The sequence below is a fragment of the Rana temporaria genome, chromosome 4 (assembly GCF_905171775.1).
Source record: "Rana temporaria chromosome 4, aRanTem1.1, whole genome shotgun sequence".
Taxonomy (NCBI): Eukaryota; Metazoa; Chordata; class Amphibia; order Anura; family Ranidae; genus Rana; species Rana temporaria.
In genome coordinates this window covers 76,912,943-76,928,158 of record NC_053492.1, presented here as the reverse complement: position 1 = coordinate 76,928,158, position 15,216 = coordinate 76,912,943, and the positions used below count along the sequence as shown (strand labels likewise).

The 15,216-nt window shown below is 43.7% G+C and overlaps 1 protein-coding gene across 1 annotated transcript in view; it reads right to left on the bottom strand.

Annotated features, from left to right (window-relative positions):
• Window positions 1-316: 316 nt before the first annotated feature.
• The window catches only part of RAD51AP2 (RAD51 associated protein 2), an 81,099-nt gene continuing 66,199 nt past the window's right edge, over window positions 317-15,216 (bottom strand). Inside the window, exon 5 of the mRNA XM_040347679.1 lies at window positions 317-622. Coding sequence (XP_040203613.1) covers window positions 317-622 — 306 coding nt within the window. The remainder of the gene's footprint in view (window positions 623-15,216) is intronic.

Sequence of the window (15,216 nt, the reverse complement as noted above, 5' to 3'; positions counted from 1 at the left end):
CTGAGCTACTCGCCAGGCCTTAAGAGTTACTCGCCACCAGTTGCCCCGCCCAACCCCACCCCTAAACATGCCCTTGTAAAAGATCATATTTTATTTATCACAGCCAGGTCAATAAAATATGATTGCCGATTGCTGGTATTGGTTATTTTATTTTTTTAATTATTACACTGAATAAGGAAAAAAAAAAAAAAATAACCAATACCAGCAATTGGCAATCATATTTCATGGATCTGACTATGATAAATAAAATAAGGGTAAAATATGATTGCCTACTATAGGCACTGTACACATCATTACTGCCATGTAAAGTAAAAAGCTACCCCATCTGGGCGCCTCCACAATTCACCGACCTGAGAGGGGTCTTGATGGCCAGGTACCCGTCTATAGTCAAATCAAAGATGGAGCTTTGGGTCAGAACCAGAACAAGGCAGGCCAAGAGCAGGCATCTGTGGAAATCAGTCTTAAAGCTGATGGTGAACAGAAAGGCGAGCAGGCCCACCTTTATATCAGCCACCGACAACAATATCAGGACATAATTGGTGCCATTCTTTAGAGTTCTGTTGATGACCACAGCCCAGCAGACCAGGGCATTCCTCACAATGGACAGGACTGCGATGATCACCTCCAGAGCAATATTGTCAGGAATGCTGGTAGATCAGACTGTGTGACCGCACAGAGGAACCAAACAAGGTGAGTAGTGAAATGAAAGGTGTTTATTTACAAATGTGTGAACCACCAGTGCACAATAAAACGACAAACAGTATGTACAAATAAAGGGGAATACCGTATTCATAAACGAGCCAAGCCAAGGTCATACACATGGGAGGTCAGTAGATGGGTAAGGATGGGGACAGGAATCAGGACACAGGGAGGCCAAGTCCAGGCAGGAATCAAGGATCAGGATCAGGATCAGGTCCAGAAATCAGGGTCAAATACAAGCTCAGGTCCAGGAGGTATGACGATACCAGGGCGAGGAGTGATTACACACGCCGGGTATTTATAGAGGCGTGCTGATTGCATTCAGGTCACACCTGAACGCAGGAAGGGCTGTATGCTCCATACTGCCAAGAACGCCCCGCTGGTGGACGCCAGTACTGCAGCCCAAGGATCACATAATACCACCAGGGGAGAGCTCCCCTGGCAGTCCAAGACTGCCGGGAGACACCTGGTGGTGGGCCACAGTACTGCACGCCAAATACCAGGCAGTAACACCAGCGGGGGGAACCTTCCCTGACAGTACCCCCCCTCAAAGGAGCGGCCTCCGGACGCTCCAATTAGATGTTGCTGGGGGAAGTCCCTGGTGTCAAGCTGGGCAGCAGATAAAGTCACATCAGGTTGGGCCTGATGAAAGTCCATGACTTTTAACAGGGCAAAGTGCAGCTCAAGCTGGGCAGCGGGTACAAAAATCTTAGGTTGGGCAAAAAGTACATCAAGCTGGGATGCAGATAGGGGCAAATCAAGCTGGGCAGCAGACTCCGGGTCGTCGAGCTGGGCAGCAAGCTCCGGGTCGTCGAGCTGGGCAGCAGGCTCCGGGTCGTCGAGCTGGGCAGCAGGCTCCGGGTCGTCGAGCTGGGCAGCAGGCTCCGGGTCGTCGAGCTGGGCAGCAGGCTCCGGGTCGTTGAGCTGGGCAGCAGGCAGGGACACCTCAGACTGGGCAGCGGATGGCACTGAAACAGGCAGGGCGGATGGCACTGAAACAGGCTGGCAAACTGGCACAGCAACTTCAGGCTGGCAAACTGGCACAGCAACTTCAGGCTGGCAAACTGGCACAGCAACTTCAGGCTGGCAAACTGGCACAGCAACTTCAGGCTGGCAAACTGGCACAGGAACTTCAGGCTGGCATACAGGATCAGGCTGGCAAACTGGCCGCATAGCAGGTAGAGGTTTGGCAGAATCAGGTTCAGCTGGCATGCAAGCAGACTGGAGCAGGTTGGTTGGTGTGGAGACAGGTTGGGTTACTGGCAGGATCATCTTGGTTGGGAAAAACTTTCGTTTTTTCTTGGGCTTAGCCACAGAAGCTCTGTAGGTAAGGGGTGCAGCGGACTGGAAAGGAGGATTGGGATATGGCAGAGTAGAGGGAACAGTAGCTGGAGGAAGTTTTTGTGGGTTAGTAGGCGGCTGAGAAGAGACAGGTGGGTTGTATGCAGGATAGGTACAGGGAGCAGAGACTGGATATTGGCATCTGGTGGGAAGCAGTGTATACTGAGCTTCGACTGGGGTTGCCATTGGTGATGGACAGATGGATCTTTGGGAATGTGAGTTGTTAATGGCAGGGCTGGAAACAGGTGGTTTGGCAGAAATCAGGAGATCTGACCATGCCTGCAGCACAGGCTGAACAAAAGCAGGTTCACACACACCTTGCCTAATCAGAGACTGCACAGAACAAATGCACTCAGACAACTTTTGCTGGGGACAGGAGGAATAATGCTCATCAAAAGACGCCGGATCATCCTCTAATAACCACACCAGGGATTCAACTTGGTCATGACTGAAGGGGGGAGAGAAACCGTCACTGCCATCAGGAATAAATGACAGAGCTGGCTTTACACACAACCGAATTAATGCCTGAACATCATCATAAGACATATAACCCTGATCCACCATGGAATGGGCTGATCGGATGGCTTCCATCAGCTGGTCACTTGTCCATCCCTCAAAAACCTGGCGACAATACTCCTCATCCTCCTCTGCCAGCAGAGAATAGTAAATGATTTCATTGAAATCCATCTTTAGAGCCACACACTACACCAGTATGATTCCTCAAAGCAATCACGTCTGATCAAGGGATGGCCCTGGTATACTGTCAGGAATGCTGGTAGATCAGACTGTGTGACCGCACAGAGGAACCAAACAAGGTGAGTAGTGAAATGAAAGGTGTTTATTTACAAATGTGTGAACCACCAGTGCACAATAAAACGACAAACAGTATGTACAAATAAAGGGGAATACCGTATTCATAAACGAGCCAAGCCAAGGTCATACACATGGGAGGTCAGTAGATGGGTAAGGATGGGGACAGGAATCAGGACACAGGGAGGCCAAGTCCAGGCAGGAATCAAGGATCAGGATCAGGATCAGGTCCAGAAATCTGGGTCAAATGCAAGCTCAGGTCCAGGAGGTATGACGATACCAGGGCGAGGAGTGATTACACACGCCGGGTATTTATAGAGGCGTGCTGATTGCATTCAGGTCACACCTGAACGCAGGAAGGGCTGTATGCTCCATACTGCCAAGAACGCCCTGCTGGTGGACGCCAGTACTGCAGCCCAAGGATCACATAATACCACCAAGGGAGGGCTCCCGTGGCAGTCCAAGACTGCCGGGAGACACCTGGTGGTGGGCCACAGTACTGCACGCCAAATAACAGGCAGTAACACCAGCGGGGGGAACCTTCCCTGACAAATATAAGGGGCCCTTATTGTCATTTCCACTACTGGTTGAGAAGTTTACATCAGGAGACCGTTGGAGGCATGTGTGGGTGGGAGGATGGATCCCCTTCTAGAAGGACTTGGCAATCAATCAGCTGATCAGAGATGAGCAGCAGGAATGCGGCTCTTTATGCAGAAGGTTTTCCAGCTGTCACAGTCCCCGCAGGAATGATAACAGTGCTCCCATGCACTCAGCACTCTTCTTCACATCTCCAGAGCTCAGCGGGGGGGCACTTTGATCCCAAACAGGTGAGCCACCTACAAGAGGACATCACCCAGATCACAGAGAAGGTGACCCGCATCTAGTACACTGGAACAGCCAATCCGATCCAGAGGAGCTCTGTGCAGACTCCGCTCAGCATTGCACGCACATGGGACGGCACGCTGCCCCGCCCCTCTGTGCTATATGCCTCTCCTATAGGTCACCGCAGGCCCTTACAGCTCCCATACGTCACCCCCACTGACACGCCGATTAAATCTTATTGTGTGGAGAGTGGTCACATAGTGATCACAGTGATCGGAGATTGTAGACTCCAATCCTAGCACACTGACTGCCTGCTGGATCCTCCTATACGCCCACATCACCGGTATCCTTCACTACGGGCTCCACACTCGCTCTGATCTTATATCCACTCGCCAAATGCTAGCAGGCGAGTGGAAATTTTGAGGGCTGTTCTAGAGGCTGGGAGTCCAGAGAGTACATAATTGAAAGAGAGTGTCTGAATGGGTATTTTTCCGTACATCGACTCCCAAAGGCAGCAAGTGGACTCTTAGGGTCGCCATAAGTACTGTAGGTAATGAGAGGAGAAGATAGAGTAGTTGCAAGGTTCTCCAAACACCTAAACTGAATAAACCATCAGCCCTTGTGGGCATTAAGGGAAAGCCATCCTTCATGTGTTGTGAACTGAGAGTCCTGGGACATATTCCTCTCAATGAGATCATGAAAAGGACCTGAGTTTGCCATCAGGGAAGGCAGGATTACCTAAGACTGGATAGAGAGGAGATGGAGCTAGGAAAAGTATATATTTTTACAAGGCAGATGCACAACATTTGAGGGTGGAGCCAATAGTAGAGTGTATTTTAAGATGAAGGAGGTAGGGCATGGATGCTTTTTCTATGGAGGCAAAAGTTTTCAAGCCTTCATGTTTGTGCCAGTCCAACAGTTTGGTCAAGTGGGTGGCATTTTAGGATATCAGGGAAGGCCACACCGCCACATTCCTTGTAAAAAGAGAGAATACTAATTTTGTTTTTCTGGGGTTTTTGAGCCCATAGAAGTTTGTACAAGGTGGAATTAACTGATTTCAGGAACCATGTGGGGATGGAGATTGGTAGTGACGTGAACAGGTAAAGAAGCTTTGAGAGAATATAAATGTTAAGAATATTACGATGGCCAAACCACGAAAAGAGGCCTGTACCTCACTTGTGTAGAATTTGTGGAGTTTTGTGGAAGAGTAGAAAAAATTTCAGGGTGAAAGTGTCTTTTAGGTTGGTGGAAATAAATGTTCCAAGATATTTAATCCCTTTTTATGCACAGTGAAAGTTAGATTGGAGGCAAGGTCACTGTAAGTGTCAAGTTCTCTCAGGAGATTAGGGAGAGAGGTGTGTGGGGAGGTAAGGGAAAATGGAAAGTTCTCTCTGTATGCAGAGATCTTGGGTTGTTTGTCTCAAATTAACAAGCCTTGGATATTTGGGTCAGCTCTCACGCTGTAAAGAAATAGTTCCAAAGATGATAAATAGGGAGAGGGGGCATTGACCTTAACTACTGCAGTGAGAGTATACTAGATTTCTCTTATTCACTGGAGAAAGTTGGGGCCTAGACTGATGCAGTATTGCCAACTGACTCAGTCAAATATATTTTCAGCATCTGTCGACAGGTAAAGGCAGGGTTTCTTTATGTGGGAAGCGATGTGGATAAGATTAAGCATTTTTATGACATTGTCCTCACAGTAGCTAAAAGCTGAGTTCCACCTTATTTTACAACTTGTTCTTAAAGGAATGACCACCCCTCCACCTCTCGTTTTTGGATAATTTATTATTTTTTTCCCATTTACTTACCTTATGTGAAGTAATGAGTGTACTTTCTTCCTACCTCGGCTGCGGCCCATGGCGCCAATTTCCTCCTTCACCCAGCTACCTTCTGGGACCTGTGTGTGTCCCAGAAGATGGTGGGCCATTCAGAAAGTGCTGCGCAACTCGCGCATGTGCAGTAGGAAACCGGCGGTGAAGCCTGCAGGCTACACTGCTGGTTTCTCTTAGTTTCAATGGTGGCGCCTGCATCCGAGCCGATGCAAGCTGAGCTTTTGGTACCTCCCCCTGGCTTCTGTAAGCTTGTAGGAAAGTTCCAATATTTAGTGGGAGGAGTTATTAAAAAGGTAGCCTGAATATTTAGAAGATCTCTGGCAATCCAGAGGATGGGAAGGACGACCCAGAGGGTGGGAAGATGGTCCATAAATATTTTAAATATTAAAAAGCCTAGCCAGGGGATTGTTGTTGGGTTGAATAGGGAGTGTTGAGGCTGAAGTTGTGGGGCTTGCAAGGGGACCCCATGGCTGGGGGCTCTGCCTCCAGGCTGAAGCTGAGGAAGAAGAAAGAGAAGTTGAACAGTGGTATCTCCACTACCACATCCAACCAGAACACACCCTGCTTAGTGAGCTAAGATCTGTCCAGCAGGAGGTCTGAACAGCAGTTTATGCAAGCAGCGGGAGCCAAGGGGACAGTGTAAATACCTCTACCTATCACCCCCAGGGACAACGAGGGAGAAGGCTGCCAGATGCAACATTTAGTGAGCTTTCATTGGGACAATGTCACAGTTAACCTAAATCCCTTGCTGTTGGACACTTTTCAAGACAGCCAGGTGTGCTGGAATTTTCTGCACAGGGGACGTAGAGCTCCTGCACGCAGTTGGGACTTTGTGAGTTTCACCAATGGGGACAAAAGCTCCTGAAAGAGGAAATTTGTTTCTGATCCATTAAAGACTGACATTATTCCGGAGGGAGTACAGTCCAGGATCCATTTTTTTGTATATAGAGAAGTCTGTCCTCAAGTTGTTCTACCAAGTTCGAAGTTGGGCATCCCATAATCCCTCATCCCTATCCAAGTTGATAGCCCTCAATATAGCAACAAAAAACAATCCCATGAACTTGTTACGGAGTCTGCATGGAAGTTGGAAAATGCATGTTGTCTGGTTGTGCAGGAATGGGGGACACAAAATCCAGCGGCCCTCTAGGAGGTAGCGCTACACTTACAACTACTCTTTTTCCACATCCCAGTTCAGCACTGGTGATGTAACCCTAGCCTTATAGCTGCATCCTGGGAATGTTTTAGGAGACAGACCCAAAGCTCCAAGAAGTAAAAGGAGATGAATTCAACTGGTCTTAGTGAAAATTGCCACCGTTTGGCAGAAGAAGGGGGAGGAAAAGAACAATAAGCTTTGTGAAGACCAAAAAGCTCACAGTTATCTATTAGTATCTGTAAATTGCCACTACTAAACATTTTTTAAGGCGCCTTTGTTGTAAGTTTTACGATAATGGTGAAGTGACTCTTTAACCCTTTAATCAATCTGTTCTGGTATTTGAGAGCCATTTACATAAAAAGGAAATTCTGTTTTTTACTTGGGCAGAAGCTCTCCTTGAATATATGACAAAGGCTTTGAACTATTGGAAAATACTGACATTCACTGACATGTGAACAACAATAAAATACCTCATATTAGACCTCACACTTAAAAAAAAGGTAGCTTACTGTCTTTTTAGACATAACTCAGCAGAACCATTGTAAGCTGAGATTCTGCAATCTTCGCCAAATCACTTCATCAATCATAAACCTATTGAAAATGTATTAAATGATAAGCCTTTAAACAGAGAAGAGGAGAAAGCATTGTCATTCTACAAATCCTTTATTAATAAAGCTGGAAACCAGAGCGGCCTTGCAAGGCTTGTTTTGGATGAAGTAAGCAGGAATTTCTAGCAGGAACAGCTTCTGAGATATAATAACAGTAAATTTTCTGTTGTAAGGAAAGGCAGCATTGTTTTGCTACCATGCTCATTGGGTTACATTATTCTATTATTATTATTATTATTATTATTATTATTATTATTATTATTATCCCCTATTATTACTTGTATGTTTGTTATTCTGCTTTTTAGAATTACCTAAGAAAAACACATTCAGGGGAATTAACTAAACTTCTTGCTCCAGAAAACTGGTGCAAGAAACTGTCTGGAGTAGTGGGAGCCACTTTAACTAAGCAGATAGACCTGTTTTATGGTTATCTGCGCCACTTATGCCAGTTTCTATTCAATTGTGTAGAACAGCTGGTGTCCCTCTACTGAGCATGCTCATATTTCAGTTCCCTTCTAAACTCTAAATTTCCTCCTTTTTCTTATCTGTGCAGCCCATGTGACTATGAGTCACACATGTGGGCATATACATAGAGGTAAATGACACTCCTCTCCCTCGCACCTCCTCCATGTCCTCCTATTGCCAAACACTGTGGGGACAGAATATTGTATGCCGATAGATTACATTCAATAAGAAACTCACATAAAAAGCTTTGTTTTAATATAAATCAGTGTTATATACTGTGGGTAAAATAAGTATTTGGACACATCACCATTTACTAGGTAAATATACTGTATTTCTAGAGGCTCTATTGACATGAAATTGTCACCACATGTCGGCTACAACCTATGCAATCCATAATACAAAGAAACCAAACCAAAGTTCAGAAATTAAGCTATGTGTAATACAATGGAATGACACAGGGAAAAGGTATTGAACGCGTGAAGAAAAGAAGGTGCAGAAAGGTATGGAAAGCCAAGACACCAGCTGAAATCTATCAGTAATTAGAAAAAAATTAGCTGGTTCAGTCTCAACCGATGGCCTGTAAAAAGGTGCCTGATTACCAAGGTGTCACACAAGAAACATCTCATAATGGGTAAAAGCAAAGAGCTTTCTTAAGACCTTTGCAACCTTACTGTTGAAACATACGGATGGCATTGGTTACAGAAGGGATTTCTACATTTCTGAATGTTCCAGCGAGAACTATTGAAAGAGGGTGGATTTTGGAACTTTTGATGAAGCACATTTGTGGTGTGCCTCCATCCCTGGTTCAAGTAAATAAAGAAGGAAAATTGGGACTTTAAATGAGGCTATTGGCATTGTGGAGGTAAATTAGTAAAAGAACATATTTATTTGACATAGAAATATGTAAAAAATACATATCAATAATGGAAGACAAATAAAAAGTATTATTTCATATATATTCGCACACACATATGTGCACATGTAGCATGAACATCAAGGATACATACAGTCATGGCTGAAATTGTTGGCACCCCAGAAATGTTTCCAGAAAACCAAGTATTTCTCACAGAAAAGTATTGCAGTAACACGTGTTTTGCTACACACATCCCTTTGTGTGTATTGGAACAAAACAAAAAAAGGGAGAAAAAAAGCAAATTGGACATAATGTCCCACAAAACTCCAAAAATGGGCTGGTCAAAATTCTTGGCACCCTTAACTTAATATTTGGTTGCACACCCTTTGGAAAAAATAACTGAAATCAGTCGCTTCCTATAACCATCAATAAGCTTCTCACCCGGGAATTTTGGACCACTCTTCCTTTGCAAACTGCTCCAGGTCTCTCTTATTGGAAGGGCGCCTTTTCCCAACAGCAATTTTAAGATCTCTCCACAGGTGTTCAATGGGATTTAGATCTGGACTCATTGCTGGCCACTTTAGAACTCTCCAGTGCTTTGTTGCCATCCATTTCTGGGTGCTTTTTGACATATGTTTGGGGTCATAGTCCTGCTGGAAGACCCAAGATCTCGGACACAAACCCAGCTTTCTGACACTGGGCTCTACAGTGCGACCCAAAATCCTTTGGTAATCCTCAGATTTCATGATTCCTTGCACACATTCAAGGCACCCAGTGCCAGAGGCAGCAAAACAACCCCAAAACATAATTGAACCTCCACCATATTTCACTACAGGTACTGTGTTCTTTTCTTTGTAGGCCTCATTCCATTTTCGGTAAACAGTAGAATCACATTTTCCCAGAAGGATTTTGACTTACTCAAGTACATTTTGGCAAACTGTAGTCTTGCTTTTTATGTCTCTGTGTCAGCAGTAGGGACCTCCTGGGTCTCCTGCAATAGCGTTTCATTTCATTTAAATGTCGACGGATAGTTCACACTGACACTGATGCTCCTTGAGCCTGCAGGACAGCTTGAATTTCTTTGGAAGTTGTTTGGGGCTGCTTATCCACCATCTGGACTATCCTGCGTTGCAACCTTTCATCAATTTTTCTCTTCTGTCCACGCCCACAGAGATTAGCTACAGTGGGTTGCAAACTTCTTAATAATGTTGTGGACAAAGGCAATTCTAGATCTCTGGAGATGGACTTGTAACCTTGAGATTGTCGATATTTTTCCACAATTTTGGTTCTCAAGTCCTCAGACAAGTCCTCAGACACACAATGCAAACACTAAGTGAACTTCTCTCCTTTTTATCTGCTTTCAGGTGTGATTTTTTATATTGCCCACACCAGTTACTTGCCCAGGTGAGTTTAAAGTAGCATCACATGCTTTAAACAATCTTATTTACCCACAATTTTGAAAGGGTGGCAAGAATTTTGACCAGCCCATTTTTGGAGTTTTGTGTGACATTATGTCCAATTTGCTCTTTTCCTCCCTTTTTTGTTTTGTTCCAATACACACAAAGGGAATAAACGTGTGTATAGCAAAACATGTGTTACTGCAATACTTTTCTGTGAGAAATACTTGATTTTCTGGAAAGAAAATTGGGGTGCCAACAATTTCGGCCATGACTGTAGATATATATCAGCTTGGCACCACATGGTAATCTGAAACAATTGATTGATACATTCTATAAATTCATATATATACATATGTCATATAGGCAGCACATTGCAAAGGTAATAGGAATGATGAAAAAGCAGTAAAAACATGATTAATTTGTGGATGATGACTTGGATTGATTGTCTAGTACATGCATATGTCTGCATCCTAAATGCCCGACACGTTTCATGTGTGAACACTTATCGGGCAGATGCTCAAGAATATCTATAAAGAATAAAGTATAATTAATTTAGTTGTAACTGGTCATAACAGGAAAAGGCAAATTAGCCTGCCCTGAATACTTACATAATGTCAAATGCGATGAAATGTAGGGACTATGGAGCCAGGGCCAGTGAGCACTGTTGGGGCCATAATCCAAACGTGGAAAGAACATAATTTCACTGTAAATCTTCAAAGGCCTGGTGCTCTTCACAAGATTTCTGACAAAGAAGTGAAAATAATTATCAGAAGAGTAGTCCAAGAGCCAGGGACCACTTGTGGAGAGCTTCAGAAAGACCTAGAATTATCAGGTACAGTTGTTTCAAAGAAAACATCACCCCAAAAACACTCATATACCAACAGTGAAGTTTGGAGGTGGGTACATCATGGTTTTTCAGCATACGGTACTGACAAACTTCATGTCATTGAAGGAAGGATGAATGGAAAAATATACTTACATTTCAGCAAGACAATGATCCCAAATACAAAGCCAAGGAAACTCAACTGGTTTCAAAGAAAGAAAATAAAGCTGCTAAAATGGCCCAGCCAATCACCTGACTTGAATCCAATAGAAAATCTATAAAAAGAACTAAAGATCAGAGTTTAGAGAAGAGGCTCAATGCATGCAACTAGTTTCTCCATCTTGAAGCTGTCATTACCATCAAAGGATTTTGTACAAAGTATTAAATAAACTTAGCGTGTTCAATACTTTTCTCTGTGTCATTCCATTTTATTATTTATACGGTATGTGCACACTGCGCTCCAGAATGTGTATTATAAATAATTGTACCGCTACTTATAATATATTTTAAAAAAACGTAAAAAATATATACTGCAATCAAAAAACATACATTTCACAGTAGCGCACTAGAGTGTATCACCATGCAAAACATGCTCAAATAAATTTAAATGATATAAAGTGTCCATAGAAATGTGAAACAATATCTTGCAGTCTCATGCAAAAACATTGACTCAAATCCATTCGAATGTGATGAAATTAGTGTAAAAACTAGTGTTACAACACCAATAATCCTCCACTCCCTTAAGAAAAAAGCTCACCAGATGCTGTTGCCATTCACTCTCCTGTCTGGCAAATCTTGCTTATATGTTATATTAAAGAGCCGATAATGGACGCCAGACACGAAACAAATTTCTTTCTTTTGGAGGAGAAGAGGAGAGTGGGAAGCAGGGATATTAGGAAGGTTAGAACCAGGTGGGCTGAACAACGAATAAGGGAAATACAGAATGACAGTTGTTCTAGGGGAAGATAATTGCTTGTTCCTGAACAGTAATTAGCACCATACTGAATCAACCTGAATTGCATTTATTAATACAGACACTGAGTGAATGTGGGGGCCTGCTGTTTAAAGTGAACCTGTCAAGTAGACAGTGATTAGCGCAGTGATTTAAACAATAAAGGTAAATTTTAGTTTTCCATAGAAATCCATTGCAGCACAGAGGAAGCTGATTCTTGTACCTTTATGGTTAATTCTATAAACAGAACCCATAGTTATCTATAGAATAAGTCATTTAGATGAGTCATTCCCACCTAGTTTCTCTTGCCCCTATAAAGGCCTGTAATACCTGAAAAACTCTGTGGCAGAGGGGAAAGATCACATATCTGCTTTAAATCTGGACCCCAAATAAAATGTGCTGAAATTAAAAAAATTCCTGGATGGAATTAAACATTGCTCACCAGTACCTAAACTTAGAAGATATCTCCTGCCCGGGGTACAGACATTAATAAAAAGCTGTATCAATTCTATTCAGCACCCGAGCCTTACTTGTGCATGGGTAACAGTAATATAATATTATATCTCAAAAAAGACAAAAGCCAGCACTCAACCAGTAGACCTCATCATTTGGTGATATGAGTTTGCAAAACCAGGTATAACACGTCACTAAATTATAAAGAAAAAACATCCCTTCCACACAAAAACAAAACAGAAAAAAATGTCCTAAGACATTCAATAATCCAGTTTTATGCTAGGGTAAGTGGTATGTTCCATATATGCTTGAAATGTTTTTTGTCTTCCTCTGGATCAGTGAAAGATGCAGATGAAGTATGTTTTACAATACAAGGTTAACAACTTGGACATTTGATTTTTTTAAGCAAAAAAATAAAAAATAAAACTTGATTTGGTTTGATTCGATTTTGCTTAAAGTAACAGATCCATTTACATTGATGTTCATCACTAATTGTATATAAAATCTTTTTCGTATTTTAATTTTACTTTAAAATACAAATCTAAGGCCCCGTACACACGACCAGTTTCCTCGGCAGAATTCAGCTTCCGACCGAGTTTCTGGCTGAATTCTGCCGAGAAACCCGGCCGTGTGTACAATTTCGCCGAGGAAGCCGACGAGGAGCTCGACGAGGAAATAGAGAACATGTTCTCTATTTCCTCGTTGTTCTATGGGAGCTCTCGGCCCGTCAAGCTCCTCGGCGGCTTCAGGGCTGAACTGGCCGAGGAACTCGATGTGTTTGGCACGTCGAGTTCCTCGGCCGTGTGTATGGGGCCTAAGTATCTGAGTAGCTTTGTGTCATTCTGTTACATTAAAATAAAATAAGGACAAATGTACAGAATACTTGAATAAATGCAGTGTCTTTAATTATTTGAATAAAACAAAATGAATGAATGAATGAATGAAAAACTTATATAGCGCGGCACATGCGAACTGAATCGCCTCTGGGCGCTGGTTGTTAGTGTCTCATGCCATCAGAAGAGCAGGGTTTTGATCTGCTTTCTGAAAGACAGGTGGTTTTGCTCCAACCGAATGCTGGTTGGTAAAGCATTCCAAAGCCTGGGACCTTGGAAAGCAAACCTTCTTTCTCCTTTGGACTTGTATTTGGTTTTTGGAACCTTGACCAGATTTTGGTCGGTGGATCGCAGAATGCGGTTGCAATTGTGAGGTTTGATCTTGTCGCATAGATATCTTGGAGCCTTCCCATGGATGCACTTATGTGTCAGGCAGAGTGCTTTGAATGCAATTCTGTCTTTCACTGGCAACCAGTGAAGGGATCTCAGTGAAGGTGAGATTGATTCCCAAGATTTTTTCCCAGTCACCAGTCTGGCGGCCGTATTCTGTACGACTTGCAGACGAGCGATTTGGTACTTGGGGAGCCCGAGGTAAAGGGCATTTGCATAGTCCAGTCTGGAATTCACGATTGTTCCCACCACGACTGCTACGTCTTCTCTGGGGATAAATGGAATAAGTCTGCGTAGTAGGCGCATCAAATGGTGCGACCCGCTGACTACTGACCCTATTTGTGCGTCCATTGTCATGAAGGTGTCAAACGTGACTCCTAGACTTTTGACTTTGGAGCTAGGGGAGATGATTTGTCCCAAAATGGGCGATGGTGTCCAGTTTGTTGCCAGTTGGCTCTTCCGACTGGCATTAAACATAAAGAGTTCTGTTTTAGCGCTATTGAGTTTAAGATAACTCTTAGTCATCCAGCTTTCTATTGAAGAGAGACATTTCTCTAATCTGAGATGATGATCCTTTTTTTGGCAGATGCGAAAATACAGTTGCGTGTCGTCTGCATAAGAGTGATAGAGTAGTTCTTGGCTACTGATAATATCAAAGAGAGGACGAAGATAGATATTGAACAGCACCGGTGATAGGGGGGATCCTTGGGGGACCCCACATGGCACCGTGCGTTTTTCCGACGTGAAAGATCCCAGTTTCACTGTTTGTGATCGGTTTCCAAGAAAAGAGGAGAACCATGGTAAAGCATCTTCTGCGACTCTGGCGACTTCTGCTAGTCGTCTCAGTAACAATTTATGGTCTACTGTGTCGAAGGCTGCGCTTAGGTCCAGCAGAACCAGGAGACAAGATTCTCCTTCGTCTGCGGCCTCGAGCGCATCGTCCCATATTTTCAGTAAGGCCGTTTCCGTCCCGTGTCCGGGACGGAAACCGGATTGAAATGGATCAAGTAGGTTGTGGGTATCCAGATGCTGTTGCAGCTGTTGTACCACCACTTTCTCCATTATCTTGGAAAGAGCATTTAGACCTGTTATGGGACGGCGGTGAGTTGGGTCCATAGGATCCAAATTAGGTTTTTTCAAGATGGGCAGGATTGTGCCCTCTTTCAGCAGGGAAGGCACTATGCCTTCTTTAAATGACTGATTTATAAGCTGTGTGATTGGAGGCGCCAGGATGTCGGCACATTCCTTCAGTAGCTTGGTGGGAATGATGTCATTGGGTGCTGTGCTGTTCCGCAACGCACCAATGATATTTTTGGTGGTATTGACGGAGATTGGTTCCAGAATGAACTTAGTTGATTGTCGAGGATTTCTGTCGGTGTTTTGTAGTTGATTGAAGAGGGGGCTGAGCGGAGTATTGTTTTGCAGAACACTTACCCGAATTTTTTCAATTTTGTTGATGAAAAAATCCGATAGTTCATTACAGAACTCTTGGGTGTCTGAAGTGGGGACTTCAAGACATCCCGGATTCATGGTCTGGGTGACCATCCTGAAGAGTTCTCGTGGGCGATTCATGGCGCTGTTAATCACCATGGAAAAGTGATGTTTTTTGGCTTTGAAGATTTCTTTGTGATATCGTGTTGTTACTGCTTTGTAGATGTTGAGGCGGTCTTCTGAAGGGCTTCTTTTCCAGGCGGCTTCCGCCCTTCTGCGCTCTTGCTTCAGTAGCGACAGCTGGTTATTGAACCAGCTGGACTTTTTTTCCCGGCTGCGGACTTTGTG